Source organism: Ovis aries, chromosome 2, assembly GCF_016772045.2.
Source record: "Ovis aries strain OAR_USU_Benz2616 breed Rambouillet chromosome 2, ARS-UI_Ramb_v3.0, whole genome shotgun sequence".
Classification (NCBI taxonomy): domain Eukaryota; kingdom Metazoa; phylum Chordata; class Mammalia; order Artiodactyla; family Bovidae; genus Ovis; species Ovis aries.
In genome coordinates, this window is record NC_056055.1 from 226625101 (window position 1) to 226643718 (window position 18618).

At 40.7% G+C, this 18618-nt stretch overlaps 1 protein-coding gene across 3 annotated transcripts in view; it reads right to left on the reverse strand.

The window, feature by feature from the left end:
* Positions 1 to 14966: 14966 nt before the first annotated feature.
* CUL3 (cullin 3) overlaps positions 14967 to 18618 on the reverse strand; it is a 107437-nt gene continuing 103785 nt past the window's right edge. For all 3 annotated transcript variants that reach the window (XM_042244311.2, XM_015093555.4, XM_027965243.3), the window contains one exon: positions 14967 to 17854. In XM_042244311.2, coding sequence (XP_042100245.1) covers positions 17723 to 17854 — 132 coding nt within the window. In that variant the 3' untranslated portion in view covers positions 14967 to 17722. The remainder of the gene's footprint in view (positions 17855 to 18618) is intronic.

The following is an 18618-nucleotide window of genomic DNA, read 5'->3' on the forward strand; positions in this document are numbered from 1 at the left end:
GACTTATCTCAATATTCTATGCTTACAATGACTGATGCTTCTAATTTTTTTAAAAAATACTATAAAGCCCTAAAAGTTCACAAATACAATGGCACAACTAATAAATAATGATATTTGGAGTGAACTTGGGAAGTTATACATGGACAAATGATCTGTGAAGGATGGTTTGGGTAGGAGGTTGGTAGATGAACTGTATGCTCTAAGTTTTCTGCTTCTTGTGAAGGTTACTCATAGTCTCCACATTGCTACCTCCTGTGTTTTATTCTCAGTTCTCTGCACGCATGACTAACCAGCTGTTTTTAATATAGTTGATTACTTCCTTCTTTTTAAAACTTTATTCAAAGACCTTTGCTGTACAATATTATATATGTTACAGGTGTACAATATAGTGATCCACAATTTTATACACTATACATCATTCATAGTTATCATATTAACTATATTCCCCATGTTGTACGATACATGCTTCTAGCTTATTTTATACGTAGTAGTTTATACCTCTTAACCCCCTACTGCCGTAAAGACCTCCCATCTCCCCTCTCCCCGTTGGTAACCATTAGTTTGGTTTCTACACCTGTGAGTCTGCTTCCTTTTTGTTACTCACCAGTTTGTTATATCTTTTAGACTCCACATGTAAGTGACAGTATTTATTTTTCTGTCTGACTTATTTCCTTAGCATAATGACCTCCAAGTCCATCCATGTTGCTGGAGATGGCAAAATTCTGTTCTTTCTCAAAGGACTGAATATTATTCCATTGTATATACATGACGTGATTACTTCTTTATAGATATGCTCTTTACTTGGCTTCTGTGATGCAATGCCATACGCTTTTGCTTTTTCTCCTTTCCTGGCCACTTGCTTACACTATCACTCTTCTCAGCCTCTTACTGGTAGGGTGACTCGGAGCTCAGATCCTTAATCTTCTCTCTTTCCTCTCAACTCTGGTATTGATCCAGGTCCAATCAGGTGACAGACACCACACAGTAACTTAAACAGGGCAAGTTTAAAATGAGGAATTATTAAGCCATTTGGGGAAAGTAACTGTGGAGATTGCCTGAGAACCCTAAAAGGGCACCTTGGAGCCAAGGAAGCATGCTCAAAGGACAGTTGTGAAAGGGGGTTCAGACCCAGTGAAGCAGGTGTGGCTGCAGCCCACTGCAAGGAGAAACCTCCTGGCCCTTTATCACCTGGCAAAGAAGGAACAACCCCCTAGGATGCAGGCAAGCCAACACTGATAGGCAGGTGTGCAGAGGGAGTCGTGTCACTGCAGGTACAGGATTGGAATGTAGTGTCCGGGTCAGGAAGGCCGTGGGAAACAAGCCCCAGAGCGCAGCTGAGCAGACGCTTCGCTGCTGTTAACAGCGGGGGTTGGTGCGCAGAGGGGATGGTCTGTGCAGAGAGGGCTGGGGGACCACTGTAGAGACTGGTGATCCACGAGCTGCGAGCCCTAGTGACTGTCTGTGCATGGCCGGGCCCAGATGGCTAGAATGCTGCGTGGCAGGAAAGTCAGGGGGCTCGTTCACTAAGGAGAGGGTGAGGGGGCAGTGGTCTCAGCTAGACTGCAGGTCCACCCCATTTTGGGGCCCAGTCAAGCTGCTAAGCCTGAGTCAGGGGCTTAAGAAAGCACTGGGGGAAGTGGCCAGATGCTGGAGAGGGCTACACCCTGGGGGCACCTGGCACTGGGAAAACAGTGCAAGCCGAGCAGTAGGTGGAAGAAAAGAGCACCAGCAAACCCAGGACAATAAACCTCTCCCCTCTGCAATGTCCCTTCAGTACCTTCTACTGGCAGAGCTCAACACGTGTCAGCAGGCAAAGGAGAAAGGATGCAGGATGCAGGTCCACTGGCACAGATGAAGGGAGTATTTGCAGCTGAGAGGCAACACGTGGAAAAGTGACGCACATCTTTGGTGCCTCCTTACAGTCCCAAGGCTTTAAATACCATCTACCCACTGGCAGTGGCACCCCACTCCAGTACTCTGGCCTGGAAAATCCCATGGATAGAGGAGCCTGGTAGGCTGCAGTCATGGGGTCACTAAAAGTCGGACCCAACTGAGCGACTTCACTTTCACTCTTCTGCATTGGAGAAGGAAATGGCAACCCACTTCAGTGTTCTTGCCTGGAGAATCCCAGGGACCGGGGAGCCTGGCAGGCTACGGTAATCGGGTCGCAAAGAGTTGGACACAATTGAACTGACTTAGCATGCACTGGCAGCTTTGGAATTCATTATTGCCACCCCACAGCCTTGCCCTAAACCACAAATGTGCATATCCAACCCACTGTGTACATTTGGTTGTGTGCTAGACACTGAAATTGAACAGGTTCTGAATTGAATTCAACTCACCCCTCCTTGAAAATAAAATGATCCACTTTGCTGTGAACCTAAAACTGCTCTGAAAAATAAATTAAGAAAAAAAAGATAAATGTGAAAAAGTCTAACAAAATGAAAAAAGAAAACTACCCTACTCACCTTCTCCCCCTGTTGCCTGCTAGCTCGCTTCAGTAGTGTCTGAGTCTTTGCAACCCCATGGACTGTTGCCCGCCAGGCTCCTCCATCCATGGAATTCTCCAGGCAAAAGTGAATTGCCATGCCCTCCTCTGGGGGATCTTTCAGACCCAGGGATCAGACCTCCTGCATTGGCAGGTGGTTGGTTTTTTTTTTTTGTTTTTTTTTTTTTACCACTAGTGCGAATAGCAAGTCTATGTTTTCAGTGCCTCAGACCAAAAGCCTTGGTGTCATCTCTCGCTCTCTGCCCACATCCTATCCATCAGATGCTACTTGTAAACCCATCAGATTACTGGAGTAGTCAGAGAATATAGCAGCTAGAGTGATCTTTCTAAAGGATGAGTGAGGGTGTCATTCCTCTGCTTAGCCCCCTGCAGTGGTTCTCCATTCCACTGGAAGTAAAAGCCAGTCTTTTTGAGGCCTGCAAAGCCCTCCGCCATCTGGCCCCTTCTTACTTCTCACTTCTCTCTTTCCCTCCCTGAGACTCTGCACAGTGAAGTCAGCCCCATGTCTGTTGCTTTGACACTTTAATCCAGTCTGTGAACTGTTTTATTTCTCTGCCTGGATCATTCTTTCTAAATAGTGGCATGGCGTGCTTGCTCCTTCACTTCTTCCAGATCATATCTAGCTCAAATGCGAGCTTCTCAGTAAGACAGTCCTACGCTGATCATTCTATTCAGAATTAGAACTCTCTTCCGTCATGCCCTCTTCATGCCCTTGAGCTGCTTTTATTTTTCCTCACAGTGCTTATCACATTATGCATGTTATATAATTTTATCTGACAATTCTCCTCAGTGTACTCTGGTTTTTCTTTTTTTTTCGGCCATGTCATGCCGTATGCAGCATCTTAGTTCTCCAATCAGGGGAATCCGCGCTCCCTGCAGTGGAAGTGTGGAACCCTAACCTCTGGACTGCCAGGAAGTCCCAAGTGCACTGTTCTTGAGGGCATGGCTTGTCTGTTTTGTTCACTTCTGAGTCGCGAGGGCCTAAATAAATCTCTACCTGGCATATAGAAGATATACACCTAAATGTGATGAAGATACATATTAAAGATGGTTCACTATGTATAGACACATAATATAAAAAAATTAATTCTGAGCAAAACATTATTCAATTTAAATATATTTCATTACATTGACATTCTTAAATTTAGTAAGTTACATGATATACAAACTAGGTAACACATTGAGAATGTTCATCTAACAGCAGTACCAAATTCCACCTGTGGATGAAGGGGAGTTCTCACTGCGAATATTGGGAACTTCTGAAAATATGCACATCTTATAAATTGTCTGCATATACCCTGTCTTGAATAAATTCAATAGTGAATCTCTGAGATTTGCTATTGTTACCCTATCCTCCACGGACCCCTTTTAACTCCTTCACTACTTTTTAAAGGTTTTTTTGTTTTGTTTTGTTTTAGTAAACCTGGACTGACAAACTTTTAAAGAATTAGAAGTCTATACAGAGGCAATTTCATATTATGCAATTACACACCATTATTATGGCAGAAAATTCTTTACTCCTGCACCATCTGGGACACCTGCAACGCAGGAGATAGGGATCCCTGGGTCGGGAAGATGCCCTGGGGTAGGAAATGGCAACCCACTCCAGTGTTCTTGCCTGGGGAATTCCATGGACAGAGGAGCCTGGAGGGCTACAGTCCATGGGCTCACAGAGTCAGAAACGATTGAGTGAGCACAGGCACACATACACATTACGGAGGTTCGATTTCCTCACTTTAGAAGCGAAAGTGTTAGGTCACTCAGTCGTGTCCAACTCTTTGTGACCCCATGGACTGTACCCCGGTAGGCTCCTCTGTCCATAGGGATTCTCCAGGCAAGAACACTGGAGTGGGTTGCCATTCCCTTCTCCAGGGGATCTTCCCGACCCGGGGATCGAACTCAGGTCTCCTGCACTGCAGGCAGATTCTTTACCGTCTGAACCAACAGGAGTCCAAACCCAAATTGCCTGGCAAACTCTAGCAAAGCCAGGCTCTTGATTCCTTCCCTCCTAGTGTCTTAGCCTCATTTCCTTCTGAACAGCAACTGTGCCACTGCAGTTATTTTTTTCCCCATCTTTAGCACAGGAGAAGCATGGAAGCTGTTAACAGGCAAGCCCACTGAACAAGGAAGCAACTTGCAGGCAGATTCAGCCAGAGTTGGAGGGAGGCCATAAAAAAGCCCCAGACAAAAGGCACAAAACTTTACTACAGCTGTCCATTGACCCAGAATCATCAGAGACAGGTCAGATTATGTATACACTCACTTCTCAGAAAGGTTTAGACATGAGTGTAACACAGTTACAGAAAACTGACACCAGAAATTATGAAAAGAATACAAATCTGGTAAATCTTTGGCTGTTTGGGATTGATGCAGCATTTTTGTATATATGTAGACATATTTTTATGTTTTTGCTTTTCTAGTATGTACTTTTTTTTTTTTTAACCAAAGAAGGAAGTTGTGTGTGTCTGTCAGTCACTTAGTCATGTCTGACTCTTTGTGACCCCATGGAGTGTGGCCAGCTAGGCTCCTCTGTCCATGGGATTCTCAGGCAAGAATACTGTAGTGGGTTGCCATACCCTCCTCCAGGGGATCTTCCCGACCCAGGGACTGAACCCGAGTCTCCTGCATTTCCTGAATTGGCAGACGGATTCTTTACCACTAGCGCCACCTGGGAAGCCCATTGCCTCATAAGTGAACGCTGCTATTAAGGGGTGGAATGAAGTTAGAATTTGAGAACTAAGTGGCAGGTATCATGCTATGAGGTATTATAGTGACAGCGAGCATGTCTTTGATAAATTCAAGCTCCAAATACTCTAAGTGAAGCCGCTGCTGCTGCTGCTAAGTCACTTCAGCTGTGTCCGACGCTGTGCGACCCCATAGATGGCAGCCCACTAGGCTTCCCGTCCCTGGGACTCTCCAGGCAAGAGCACTGGAGTGGGTTGCCATTTCCTTCTCCAATGCAGGAAAGTGAAAGTGAAAGTGAAGTCGCTCAGTTGTGTTCAACTCTTCGCGACCCCATGGACTGCAGCCCACCAGGCTCCTCCACCCATGGGATTTTCCAGGCAAGAGTACTGGAGTGGGGTGCCATTGCCTTCTCCCCTAAGTGAAGCTACAGAGGGGAAAATCTCCCTCAGGAGAAATAATGCCATTTGGCACCCTGTTCTACCACTGGATTCACAGTTGAGGCCAGTGGAGAAGTAAACAGTATAAATATTAATAAACATTAACAGGCTGTGTACCCATGCTGGGCTTGAAGGAGCAATTCCTGTGGCCTTAAGGGAGGCACCTCAATCAGACTAAGTGGATGCTCCTCAAACCAAAGAGTAACTCTCCCTAGAAATACTTGGCACCATTGAGGTTATGCTGATGATAGCCAGACTGGTTAACCCTCGCATGTGATTTTACAAGGCTGACAACATAAATGTACCAATTCTTTGTCACCCAGATCTCAGTAAACTGATTCACAACCAATCAATCTTTATGGGAGAAAAAAATTCAGATAGGTTCAGTAGGCATTGACTTTTTTCTTAGAATCACTCTTTTAAGTTGCTATCTAAACTCATACTAATGGGACAGAGGTCATTGGGCTTTGAACACCTGGTTTCTAAATTTAATTTCTCCCAGCAGAAAGGCCTAATTAAAAAAAAATTTTTAAGACCACAGCCTTCCCTTTGACTATGACACTATTACTGATGCATCCCGATGTTTCCCCCCTGCAATTATGAGGATTCACTGATTCGTTGCAATTAATATTGTGATCTGTGAGCATGCGTAGCTTGAAATGAACTGGCTCACTTGGCAATCAAATGTCTTGACTTGACCAACAAGTTGCCGTAATCAGCTGAGGCTCAATAAATGCATGAAAGATGTGTACGAACATCTCATAATTTGCATAACATTGTCAAGGGAATGTTTTCTCCAATTAGTAAAACTGGGACATTATATGCTTTATTGTAACACATGTAATCTAAAGCAATGATTCCCAAATTTAGCTGCATTGAAGAATCACCTCAGGCCTACCAAATCATAATCTACAAGAGGCGTTGTTTTTGTTTTGTTTAAAGCTCCCTTAAGAAACTACGGTGAGCAGTCAGGCTTTAAAACAGTGAAGCAGTTGTCATTCCTCTTCGGGAACCGCTTTTAAAAGCTTCTGCAACCTTTCCCTCTTCTGAGAATGGATTGAATTAATTTTTAATTAGCTCAAGTCAGTTTGGTGAATTAGATGCCTTAATACAAATTTCAATAATACTAATTTCGGTCAAAGAATAGTAAGAATGCTCTTCTTAGGAGTACTGGAAAATGCCTAAGGGGGAATTTTTTTTTTTAAGTGATACTATAAACGTAGTATTTATAGACTTTCTTAAGGGCCTTCTCCGATGTAGAAGTTGCAATAAGCTCTTGACAATCTCTAGTGACATACACTGGCTGCTGACTGCTAGAGCTACACTGCAACAAAATGCAGTCCTATTCCTCATTCAATTCCATGCCCTTTAGGTAAGTTTTCTCTTTCCACTTACAATTCTATTCCATTAAATAAAATAAAATCAGTCCAGTGGCTATCTTTTTTAATTCAGAGGATATCGCATCAGGCAGGAAATAAAAGATTAATTCTACAGATATGGATACCTTACATCGGTTCTATAAACTTATAGACAAAAATAAGTTACATATACCAGATACAGTGATATGCACAGTTGATAATCACCAATTTTTCTCTTGTGCAGGATCTATAGAGTTTCACAACATCAAATTCTCCACAGAACACTTTCAGAAGTCAACACAAACTTTCACCAAAATACTCACCAAAAAAATCACCTTTCAGATCCAGATCCATGTTCTGTCCACTGCCTGCCGAAACAACTGAGGACCCATGAACATTCGCTGGAAGCACGGGTTTTGGACTCAGAAACTTGGGCCTAAATTCCTGCACCTCATTAGCTCTAAGTGGGCTCATGAGTTTTTAGATCACTAGTCTGAGTTTTTTTCCATAGGACGTTGAGTCAAGAGGGCAAAAATAAGTATTTAATACCATCTGGAGCAACCCAGCAGTTGATCTGCATTTCCCACTTTGTACCTAGTTAAAAATCAAAGGTCAAGTGATTTCATTTATAAAAGTAGAATATATATATATAACCCTTATACCATATTGTCATATCTCTAGTATGAATTTTATAAAGCTCAATTTTTCTAAGACTTTCTTTCAAATCATTTCGTGATTATTGTGCACATTCATCTGAGATTTACTGAGTGCCTACACCCACGACATGCCAGACACGATGCTGAGGCATTTCCTCAAGAATCACAACTACAGAAAGAATTTTAAGGCTTAAAATTTTAATTTTCCCACACTGTAAAAATTCTTAGTTTTATGTATTATTTGAATTGTACTTTACCTGAATATTGAAATTTGACAATTTCACTGTGACTAAAAAGTAAGATTACTCTGAGCTCTTCACATACAGAGTTATTTTGGTGTGGCTTAGTGGAGGTTCACTTTAGACCCCAATACTGAGGATCAAGTCACTCATTCACAAACAAACTGGCTATATCTAAAATTATTAAATGAATGGGGTTTTAAGTTGTTGTAACTACTCATGTTTCCACAAGTTAGCTTCATTTCCATTATTACTTATTAATTCTTGGGTCTCCTTTTACTTCTGGCTAAATGATTTGGTACAGGACAGGCATACAAAAAGTAAAATGTTTCTTTAAATCCAAGATTTAATTTTAAATAAAGCATCTATCCGTGTTGCCCACTGAAATATATAAGAAATTCACTGAGACTCCAGAATAGTAGCCATTACCTTCCCTATATACCCTTCCTACTAAAAACTGTGATCAACAAATAATGTTCAGTCGCTCAGTCTATCTCTTTGTGACCCCATGGACTGTAGCCTGCTGGCTTCTCTGCCCATGGGATTTTTTCCAGCCAAGAATACAGAGTGGGTTGCCATTTCTGACTCCATCAACTAAAGTCTTTAAGTTCCATGCTTTTATATTGCCTTTAGCTTTCCATAACATCTTTTTCATGTGAATGAGGTACAAAATAAATGATAAATTTTTAAGTAGAAAATGTCAATTTGCAATATGGAAGATAAGCTAGGAGCCAGACATAGGATCAAACCCAGACCCAATTCTAGGCTCTGCCATTTCCTAGTAGTAACCTTCACTTTCCCTTCATGGGTAACAGCCTTGTCCTGGTGAAGGGGCCGGTGTAACTCATGAAGCTATGAGCCATGCTGTGCAGGGCCACTCAAGACAGACCAGTCATAGTGAAGAGTTCTGACAAATCATGGTCCACTGGAGGAGGAAATGGCAAACCACTCCAGTATTTTTGCCGTGAGAACCCCATGGAAGTATGAAAAAGTAAAAAGATATGACACTGGAAGGTGAGCCCCCCCCAGGTCGGAAGGTATCTGACATGCTATTGGGAAAGGTGGTGGTTTAGTCGCTAAGTCGTGTCCAACTCTTTTGACCCTGTGGACTGTAGCCTGCCAGGCTCCTCTGTCCATGCAGTTCTCCAGGCAAGAATACTGGAGTGGGCTGGCATTTCCTTCTCCAACTGGGGAAAAATGCAGGGCAATTAGTTGTAGCTCCAGAAAGAATGAAGTAGCTGGGCCAAAGCAGAAATGACTCTCAGTTGTGAATGTGTCTGATAGTGAAAGTAAAGTCCAATGCTGCAAAAAATAATATTGCATAGGAATCTGGAATATTAGGTCCATGAATCAAGGTAAATTGGACGTTGTCAAGCAGGTGATGGTAAGAGTGAACACCAACATCTTAGGAATCAGTGAACTAATATGGACAGGAATGAGCCAATTTAATTTAGATAACCACTGTATCTTTCTTTGCGATTGGAATGAAAAATGACCTTTTCCAGTCCCATGGCCACTGCTGAGTTTTCCACATTTGCTGGCATATTGAGTGCAGCACTTTCACAGCATCATCTTTCAGGATTTGAAATAGCTCAATTGGAATTCCATCACCTCCACTAGCTTTGTTCATAGTGATGCTTTCTAAGGCCCACTTGACTTCACTCTCCAAGATGTCTGGCTCTAGATTAGTGATCACATCATCATGATTATCTGGATTGTGAAGATCTTTTTGTACAGTTCTTCCATGTATTCTTGCCACCTCTTCTTAACATCTTCTGCTTCTGTTAGGTCCATACCATTTCTGTCCTTTATCGAGCCCATCCTTGCATGAGATGTCCCCTTGGTATCTCTAATTTTCTTGAAGAAATCTCTAGTCTTTCCCATTCTGTTGTTTTCCTCTATTTCTTTGCATTGATCGCTGAAGAAGGCTTTCTTCTCTCTTCTTCCAATCCCAAAGAAAGGCAATGCAAAAGAATGCTCAAACTACCGCACAATTGCACTCATCTCACATGCTAGTAAAGTAATGCTCAAAATTCTCCAAGCCAGGCTTCAGCAATATGTGAACCGTGAACTCCCTGATGTTCAAGCTGGTTTTAGAAAATGCAGAGGAACCAGAAATCAAATTGCCAACATCCGCTGGATCATGGAAAAAGCGAGAGAGTTCCAGAAAAACATCTATTTCTGCTTTCTTGACTATGCCAAAGACTTTGACTGTGTGGATTGCAAGAAACTGTGGAAAATTCTGAGATATATGGGAATACCAGACCACCTGACCTGCTTCTTGAGAAATCTGTATGCAGGTCAGGAAGCAACAGTTAGAACTGGACATGGAACAACAGACTGGTTCCAAATAGGAAAAGGAGTACGTCAAGGCTGTATATTGTCACCCCGCTTATTTAACTTCTATGCAGAGTACATCATGAGAAACGCTGGGCTGAAAGAAACACAAGCTGGAATCAAGATTGCTGGGAGAAATATCAATAACCTCAGATATGCACATGACACCACCCTTATGGCAGGAAGTGAAGAGGAGCTAAAAAGTCTCTTGATGAAAGTGAAAGAGGAGAGCGAAAAAGTTGGCTTAAAGCGCAACATTCAGAAAACGAAGATCATGGCATCCGGTCCCATCACTTCATGGGAAATAGATGGGGAAACAGTGGAAACAGTGTCAGACTATTTTTTGGGGCTCCAAAATCACTGCATATGGTGATTGCAGCCATGAAATTAAAAGACGCTTACTCCTTGGAAGGAAAGTTATGACCAACCTAGATAGTATATTCAAAAGCAGAGACATTACTTTGCCAACTAAGGTCTGTCTAGTCAAGGCTATGGTTTTTCCAGTGGTCACGAATGGATGTGAGAGTTGGACTGTGAAGAAGGTTGAGCGCCAAAGAATTGATGCTTTTGAACTGTGGTGTTGGAGAAGGCTCTTGAGAGTCCCTTGGACTGCAAGATCAAACCAGTCCATTCTGAAGATCAGCCCTGGGATTTCTTTGGAAGGAATGATGCTAAAGCTGAAGCTCCAGTACTTTGGCCACCTCATGCAGAGTTGACTGATTGGAAAAGACTCTGATGCTGGGAGGGATTGGGGGCAGGAGAAGGGGATGACCCAGGATGAGATAGCTGGATGGCATCATGGACTTGATGGATGTGTCTGAGTGAACTCCAGGAGATGGTGTGGACAGGGAGGCCTGGCGTGCTGCAATTCATGGGGTCACAAAGAGTCGGACACGACTGAGCGACTGAATTGAACTGGACTGAACCACTGTATCTACTACTGCAGGCGAGAATCCCAAGAAACGGAGTAGCCCTCATAGTCAACAAGAGTCCAAAATGGAGTATGTGGGTGCAACCTCAGAAACGACAGAATGACCTTGGTTCATTTCCAAGGCAAACCATTCAACATCACAGTTATCCAAGTCTATGCCCCAACCACTGATGACAAAGAAGCTGAAGTTAAGCAGTTGAAGAACTAGAACACACGCACGCACGCACACACACAAAATGTCCTTATCATAGGTGACTGGAATGGAAAAGTAAGAAGTCAACAGATACCCAAACAACCTAGTTTGACCTTTGAGTACTAAATGAAGCAGGGCAAAGGCTAACAGTTTTGTCAAGACGACATGCTGAGTCTTCATTAAGAACACTTTTCCAATAACCTGAGACGACTCTATACATGGACATCATCAGATGATCAGTAACAAAATCAGGTTATGTTCTTTGCAGCCAAAGATGGGAAAAGGGCTATAGTCAGCAAAAACAGGACATGGAGCTAACTATGGCTCAGATCATGAGCTTCTTACTGCAAAATTCAGGCTTAAATTGAAGCAAGTAGGGAAAGTCACTAGGCCACTTAGATATGACCTATGTCAAATCCCTTATGACTATAAAGTTGAGGTGATGGGTAGATTCAAGGGATTAAATCTAAGAGTGCCTGAACTATGGACGGAAGTTCAAAATATTGTACAATAGGCAATGACCAAAACCATCCCAAAGAAAAATAAATGCAAGAATTCAAAGTGATTGTCTCAGGAGGACTTACAAATAGCTGAGAAGCGAAAGGCAAGAGAAAAAGGCTTCTCGGCCTTTTGGCTGAGACCGCAGACAGTAAAGCATCTGTCTACGATGTGGAAGACTCAGGTTCAATCCCTGGGTTGGGAAGATTCCTTGGAGAAGGAAATAGCAATCCACTCCAGTACTACTGCCTGGAAAATCCCATGGACAGAGGAGCCTGGTAGGCTACAGTCCATGGAGTCGCAGTCGGACACGACTGAGCGACTTCACGTACACTCTATTCAATGTAGTGTCACAGAATAGCAAGTTAAGAAGGCCTTAATTGAACATTGCAAAGAAATAAAGAAAAAAATAGAGTCGCAAAGACAAGATCTTTTCAAGAAAATTGGAGATATTGAGGGAATACTTCATACAATGATGAGCACAATAAAGGACAGAAACAGTGAAGACCTAACAGAACAACAACTATACAAGAAAGATCTTAAAAGACCTAGATAAACATGATGGTGTGGTCACTCACCTACAGCCAGACACCCTGGAGTGTGAAGTCAAGTGGGCCTTAGGAAGCATTACCGTGAACAAAGCTAGTGGAGGTGACAGCTGAGCTATTTAAAATGATGCTAACATGCTGTACTCAATGTCAGCAAATTTTGAAAACTCAGCAGTGGCCAGAGGACAGGAAAGGGATAGTTTTCATTCCAATGCCAAAGAATGTTCTAACTACTGTACAATTAATTGTGTTCATTTCACATGGTACCAAGGTATGCTCAAAATCCCTCAAGCTAGACTTCAGCAGTGCATGAATCAGTAACTTCCAGATGTACTAGCTGGGTTGCAAAGGGGCAGAGGAGCAGATCAAATTGGCAACATTCACTGGATCACACAGAGAGCAAAGGAATTCCAGGAAAACATCTACTTCATTGACTATGCTAAAGCCTTTGTGTGGATCACAGCAAACTGGAAAATTCTTAAGAGATGGGAATACCAGATTACCTTACCTGTCTCCTGAAAAACCTGTATGCAGGTCAAAATGCAACATTAGAATCAAACATGGAAACACAGACTGGTTCAAAACTGGGGAAGTACAAGGTGGCTGTATATCGTCACTCTGCTTATTCAACTTATATGCAGAGTATACATCATCCAAAATGCCAGGCCAGATGAAGCTAAAGCTGCTATTAAGACTGCCAGGAGAAATATCAATAACCTTAGACATGCAGATGCCACCACCCTAATGACAGAAAGCCCAGAAGTAAAGAGCCTTTTGATCAAAGTGAGAGAAGAAAGTGAAAAGAGCTGGCTTAAAGCTTGGGGCTGGTGCACTGGGATGACCCAGAGGGATGGTATGGGGAGGGAGGTGGAAGGGGGTCTCAGGATGGGGAACACTTGTACACCCGTGGCAGATTCATATTGATGTATGGCAAAACCAATACAATATTGTAAAGTAATTAGCCTCCAATTAAAATAAATTTAAATTAAAAAAATTTCAGAAAACTAAAATTACAGCATCTAGTCCCATCGGTTCATGGCAAACAGAAGGGGAAAGAGTACAAGCAGAAAGATTTTCTTTTCTTGGTCTCCATAATCACTGCAGATGGTGACTGCAGCCACGAACTTAAAACGATGCTTGCTCCTTGGAAGGAGAGACATGACAAACCTAGACAGCGTATAAAAAAGGCACAGACACCACTTTGCCAGCAATGGTCCATATAGTAAAACTATGGTTTTTCCAGCAGTCATGTATGGGTGAGAGAGTTGGGCCATGAAGAAGGCTGAATGCCCAATAATTGATCCTTCTGAACTGTGGTGCTGGAGCAGACTCTTGAGTTTCTAGGAAATCAACTCTGAATATTCATTGGAAGGACTGTTGCTGAAATTCCAATACTTTGGCCACTTGATGGAAGAGCCAACTCCTTTTTCCATTGATGCTGGAAAGACTGAAGGCAAAAGGAAAAGGCAGAGGATGAAATGATTAGATCACCAACTCAATGGACATGAATCTGAGCAAACTCCAGGAGACAGGGGAAAACAGAGGAGCCCGGCGTGCTGCAGTCCATGGGATCGCAAAGGAACAAGACAAGTTAAGTGACTGAACGAGTAGTATTAAGCTTGGGCAACACTAGTTATAATCAATAGTTCTCATCTCATGGAGACCATGTTTCAACTAAGTTAAACAACATACACAAAGCACTCAGAATACCATCTGGCACATGGTGGTAAGTATTATATCACTGTTTAACACTTACATATTTGTTTCTGCTTTGGGGAACAGAAATGATTTAAACGATTTTGCTAACCCGAAATGTTTTAATATTCGTACTGATAGTGCACAAAATACGTATTGCCTGACTATATGCACCATATTGAATACATGATCTACAACTGTGGTACGTTCACTGCTCTCCTCCCTAGACTTGGACAAAAATAGCACTCATGAGATGAAAGTGAAAGTGAAAAGTGAAAGTGAAGCCGCTCATTCGTGTCCAACTCTTTGCAACCCCATGGACTGTAGCCTACCAGGCTCCTCTGTCCATGGGATTTTCCAAGCAATAGTACTGGAGTGGATCGCCATTTCCTTCTCCAGGGGATCTTCCCAACCCGGGGATTGAACCTGAGTCTCCCGCATTGTAGACAGACACTGTGATAAACAAGGCTATAAGGCAGGCAAAGATGAAACCTTGTGATGCTTATTCAAAGTATGTTTAAAACTGTAAACAAAAGCAACATTACTTGGCATGAACATTCAATTGTTTTCTAGAACTGGGAACTAAATACTTAGAAGGCTGAGATCATGCAAAATAGTCTCCTAGGGATGCAGACATAATTGTAAGGTCACTGCCTGTCACCTAAGCCTTTCCTGCTACTCAATGTACACTCTGGGGGGAGGAGCATCGTCAGCGCTTTGCTATGATGAGATTTCTGCCAAGAGAGTACACCAGCATCTTTGGGGGTGGTGGTGGTACCTGTCTATGTTTACAGTGCTACACGGGTGATTTTAATATACCCTTTAGCAAGACATGCATCCCTCTCCCGCCCCCTTTTAAAATTCACTGACATAAGAACCATACAATCACAACCACAAGTTTATTTCGTGAGGCTGTGTGTTCCCTAATTGCAATGAGTTTTCAATCTTTAAATAATATAACTATATAACAATTCAAAATAAACACTGTCCTGGATTCAAAAATGATAGCAGAGAATTACAATTAAACAAGTGGACAAAGAGTACATCATTTTTGCAACTGAAAAACTATGTATCCAACCTCCTTAAAATTCTTCAAGTAAGTCACCAAAATCTATTCACATCAACAGGATTAAATGAATGGTTAGAATCATTGTTTGAGATTAAGACATTAAAAAACAAAGAACAGCATGAATGACCTCTTGCTGAAAAGAAAGCAACGTCAAAATGTATCACTATGAGCTTTATGAACTAAAATAAAGCTAATGCACTAAAACATTTAAAACATGTTGGGTGATCCAATTTTGTTTTTCAGTACAGCATCATTTTCCGACCATTCAACTCAACTGCAATTGACTGAAATGCAACTGAATGCAAAACAGCTGCATTCGCTGATCGCTCAACTCAACTGCAATTCAGAAATGTTTTAATGTATTTATAAGCATTTAGAAGCATAGATATCAAACCTGTTCTCCAAAACTAACAAGTGTGTCTCTGAATTCTACGTGTGATTTGTGTATCCATACTTGAGACGATGATACAAATTTAACTTGACTGATTTTTAATAATTCAACCACAACCTAAATTTTTGTTTTAATGTCTCATTTAGACTTCAAACGGAAGTTTTTACATCTTTCATATTAACTTGACAGTAAGTATTCTATTCCCTAAAGTTTTATATATATATATATAAATCATTTAATTGGAAACTGAGACCAATTAAAAAAAATAATGAAATGTGCAATACCAGTATTTTCCTGTAGATAAACACCCTATCATTATAGAAATTCCAATTGTGTGAAGTCTGAAAGGGAAACCTTTCACCTTCCCATGTTACACCTGACTGACTACCGCTCAAGTATGGTCAAAGCATCCTGAGAATAATGTTCATGATAGCTTTCACTTGTATCTTGTATATGTATCTTGTATATGTAGCTTTCACTTGTATATCATGCAAAACTGGAAAGCACTGAGAAGAGCATAAGGCCTGTATTTCTACAGTACAAATGGAGACGAAATTAAATGCAATAAGAGCATATTTCCAAGTCTGAAAGGAAAATTATAACCCAAGACGCACGGGGAAAAATATTTATGTGGAATTTTTAATCCATATTAGAATTCAGTTTTAACTTGACCATAAATTTAAACAGATATCACCTTCTGAGACATACATTCTAATAAATGTATCAACAGTTTACCATAGTCAACCAAGGGTCAGTTGGTGACATTATTAGTAACATTTCATCTTTCTATCAACAGAAATCTATAGTGGTTTGCCCCAATTACATATCTGAAACATTGTCTTATGAAAACAAAATGAAACAAAATTAAATAAAATTGAAGATAAAAATACTCTGAAGTTAAAGCGAACTATAATCCTTGGCAGATCAGTCAGGTAAAAAATATTGGTGAAAGTTGGAAGCACAAGATAACTGACGTGAATCTTCAGCACAAAGCACATCTTTGAAAACATAAAATGATGACTCTTTGGATTATAAGAGCTAAATATCCAAGAATCATCAGGTTTGAAAAATATTGCTTAATCACTTTCCAAATTGCAGCTGCAAGAACTGAAGATCTTATTAAAAAATATTAAGGTAATCATATTTATTGCATCTTTAGAATGCATTCTGAAGCAGAAAATTAACAGTGGATCCCAGCTTCACCAAAATATATATATTTGAGAGGGGGAACCTAAGATATTTAGAAACAAAGTGTAGACCACATGTGCTTTTCAGAGGGGCTGAATTAAATATAACCAGCTGCCAACTTTGTGCTCTGACATACTTGAATTAGTGAGTATATGTATACTAAACTCATTTGTGTTTGCCTACAATAAGTGAAATAAACACTGCCCTATACAATCCACTATTAGCAGTGCATACAACAGCAAAAAATTATTGTACAATTTATACATACTAAAATATTTTCTTTCTCTAGAAATAATGCAGAACAAAACCTAATCATTGTTAAGAATTTGGGACATCTCAAATTACAGTAGGGAAAAATCAAATCAGGGTGTGTACTGAGCCCAAAACAAAGGTTCCTGGTCATAAGGCTATTAGATTAGTAAGTGCAAGTGGTAGAATAAAGCATGCTCAAATTTTATGCTTGGGTCTCTGTATGTAATCAAACCTTTAAATTAAAACAAGACGAGCTAAAGAAATGCCTTAAGCAGAGCGAGATAACTGGGAATCGTGTCACTGCTTTTACCATTATTGTTACCCAACTTATACAATGTGCAAAGTGCTAAGCAACGCTACAAAAACACAATTACATGAACACTGAAGACCTGGGGAAATGAAATCCAACAATTTTTATTTTAATGAGCTGTATTTTCTAAATTTTGTTTTATTTTTTCCTGTTTTCATACAGTATTGAAAACAAAACTCAGCACATTCACATTTTCCCGAGGAACTGTAAAGATGATCTCTACAGGGATAAACGTTGTAAAGCCTGAAGCTCAATCAACTGATGTTGAAAACTCTCAAAGGGAGTAAAGGCTTGATCTGAATGGTCTAGAACATGTACTGTAATTTAATAGAAGAGATGGTCGTCTTAATATTTAATGATTTAAAAGAACTTCCCAGTCCATGCGAAGAGTACAGTCCAATAATAAATCAAGTTTCTGAACGCATTTTATGCTACATATGTGTATACTTTGCGATCCTCAGGTGTTCGTGCCAAATATTCTCTCTCAATAAGTCCTTCAATACGTTTTTTAATAACAACTGGACTTGGTAAGAATCGAGCCTTCAACTGCTGAGTTACCTAAAAGAGAAGGTTAAAAAATAAACTAACTTCTACCAGAAAATTGGAAACAAAAAATATTTCCATATAAACACACAATTATCTTTGAAATGAAATGATGTACCATTTTAAGACTCAGATCAAACTTCAGTAATTTGACTATGAAAATTAAAAACGATACTGTTGAAAACGTCCTGTGTGGCTGGCTAGAACATATCTCCTCATGTGAGGATTAGCAAATGGATTAGCAGATGAATTAGTTGGAATATATTCATATCAATTTATTACCACCCTACAGTTTAACCACTTTGAAGCTATAATCTAGTGCCTTCTAAGTTACTATCCCAATTCAGATTCAAATTCCAGCTCTCTCACTAGTTCTGGGTCCTTGGGAAATTATTAACCTCATGAAGTTGTTGTGTATATTAAATGAGTTAATAGATGTGATGCAGAATAATGCATTGTCCCACAGTTGAGTGCTACTGTTAGTATTCTTTTCTTCAACAGCTGTCAGGATTCTAGGTCTTGTTACATTAGTAATAATAAAACAGTTAACTACAGCACAGTAGCTGCAACCTGACTATACACTCTCTATATATGTCAGTTTTATATATATTTATTTGATACTCTTAACCCTGCAAAGTTGGCTGTCTCATTTTACAAAAGTGGAAAATAAGCCAGAGAGGAAAAATGACAAGTTGTAAGCAGCAAACAGAACCAGAAGAGATGAGAATCTAAATCCTTCTGATCTTACCTCCTTCTTTCATGTAAGATCACTTTATCTG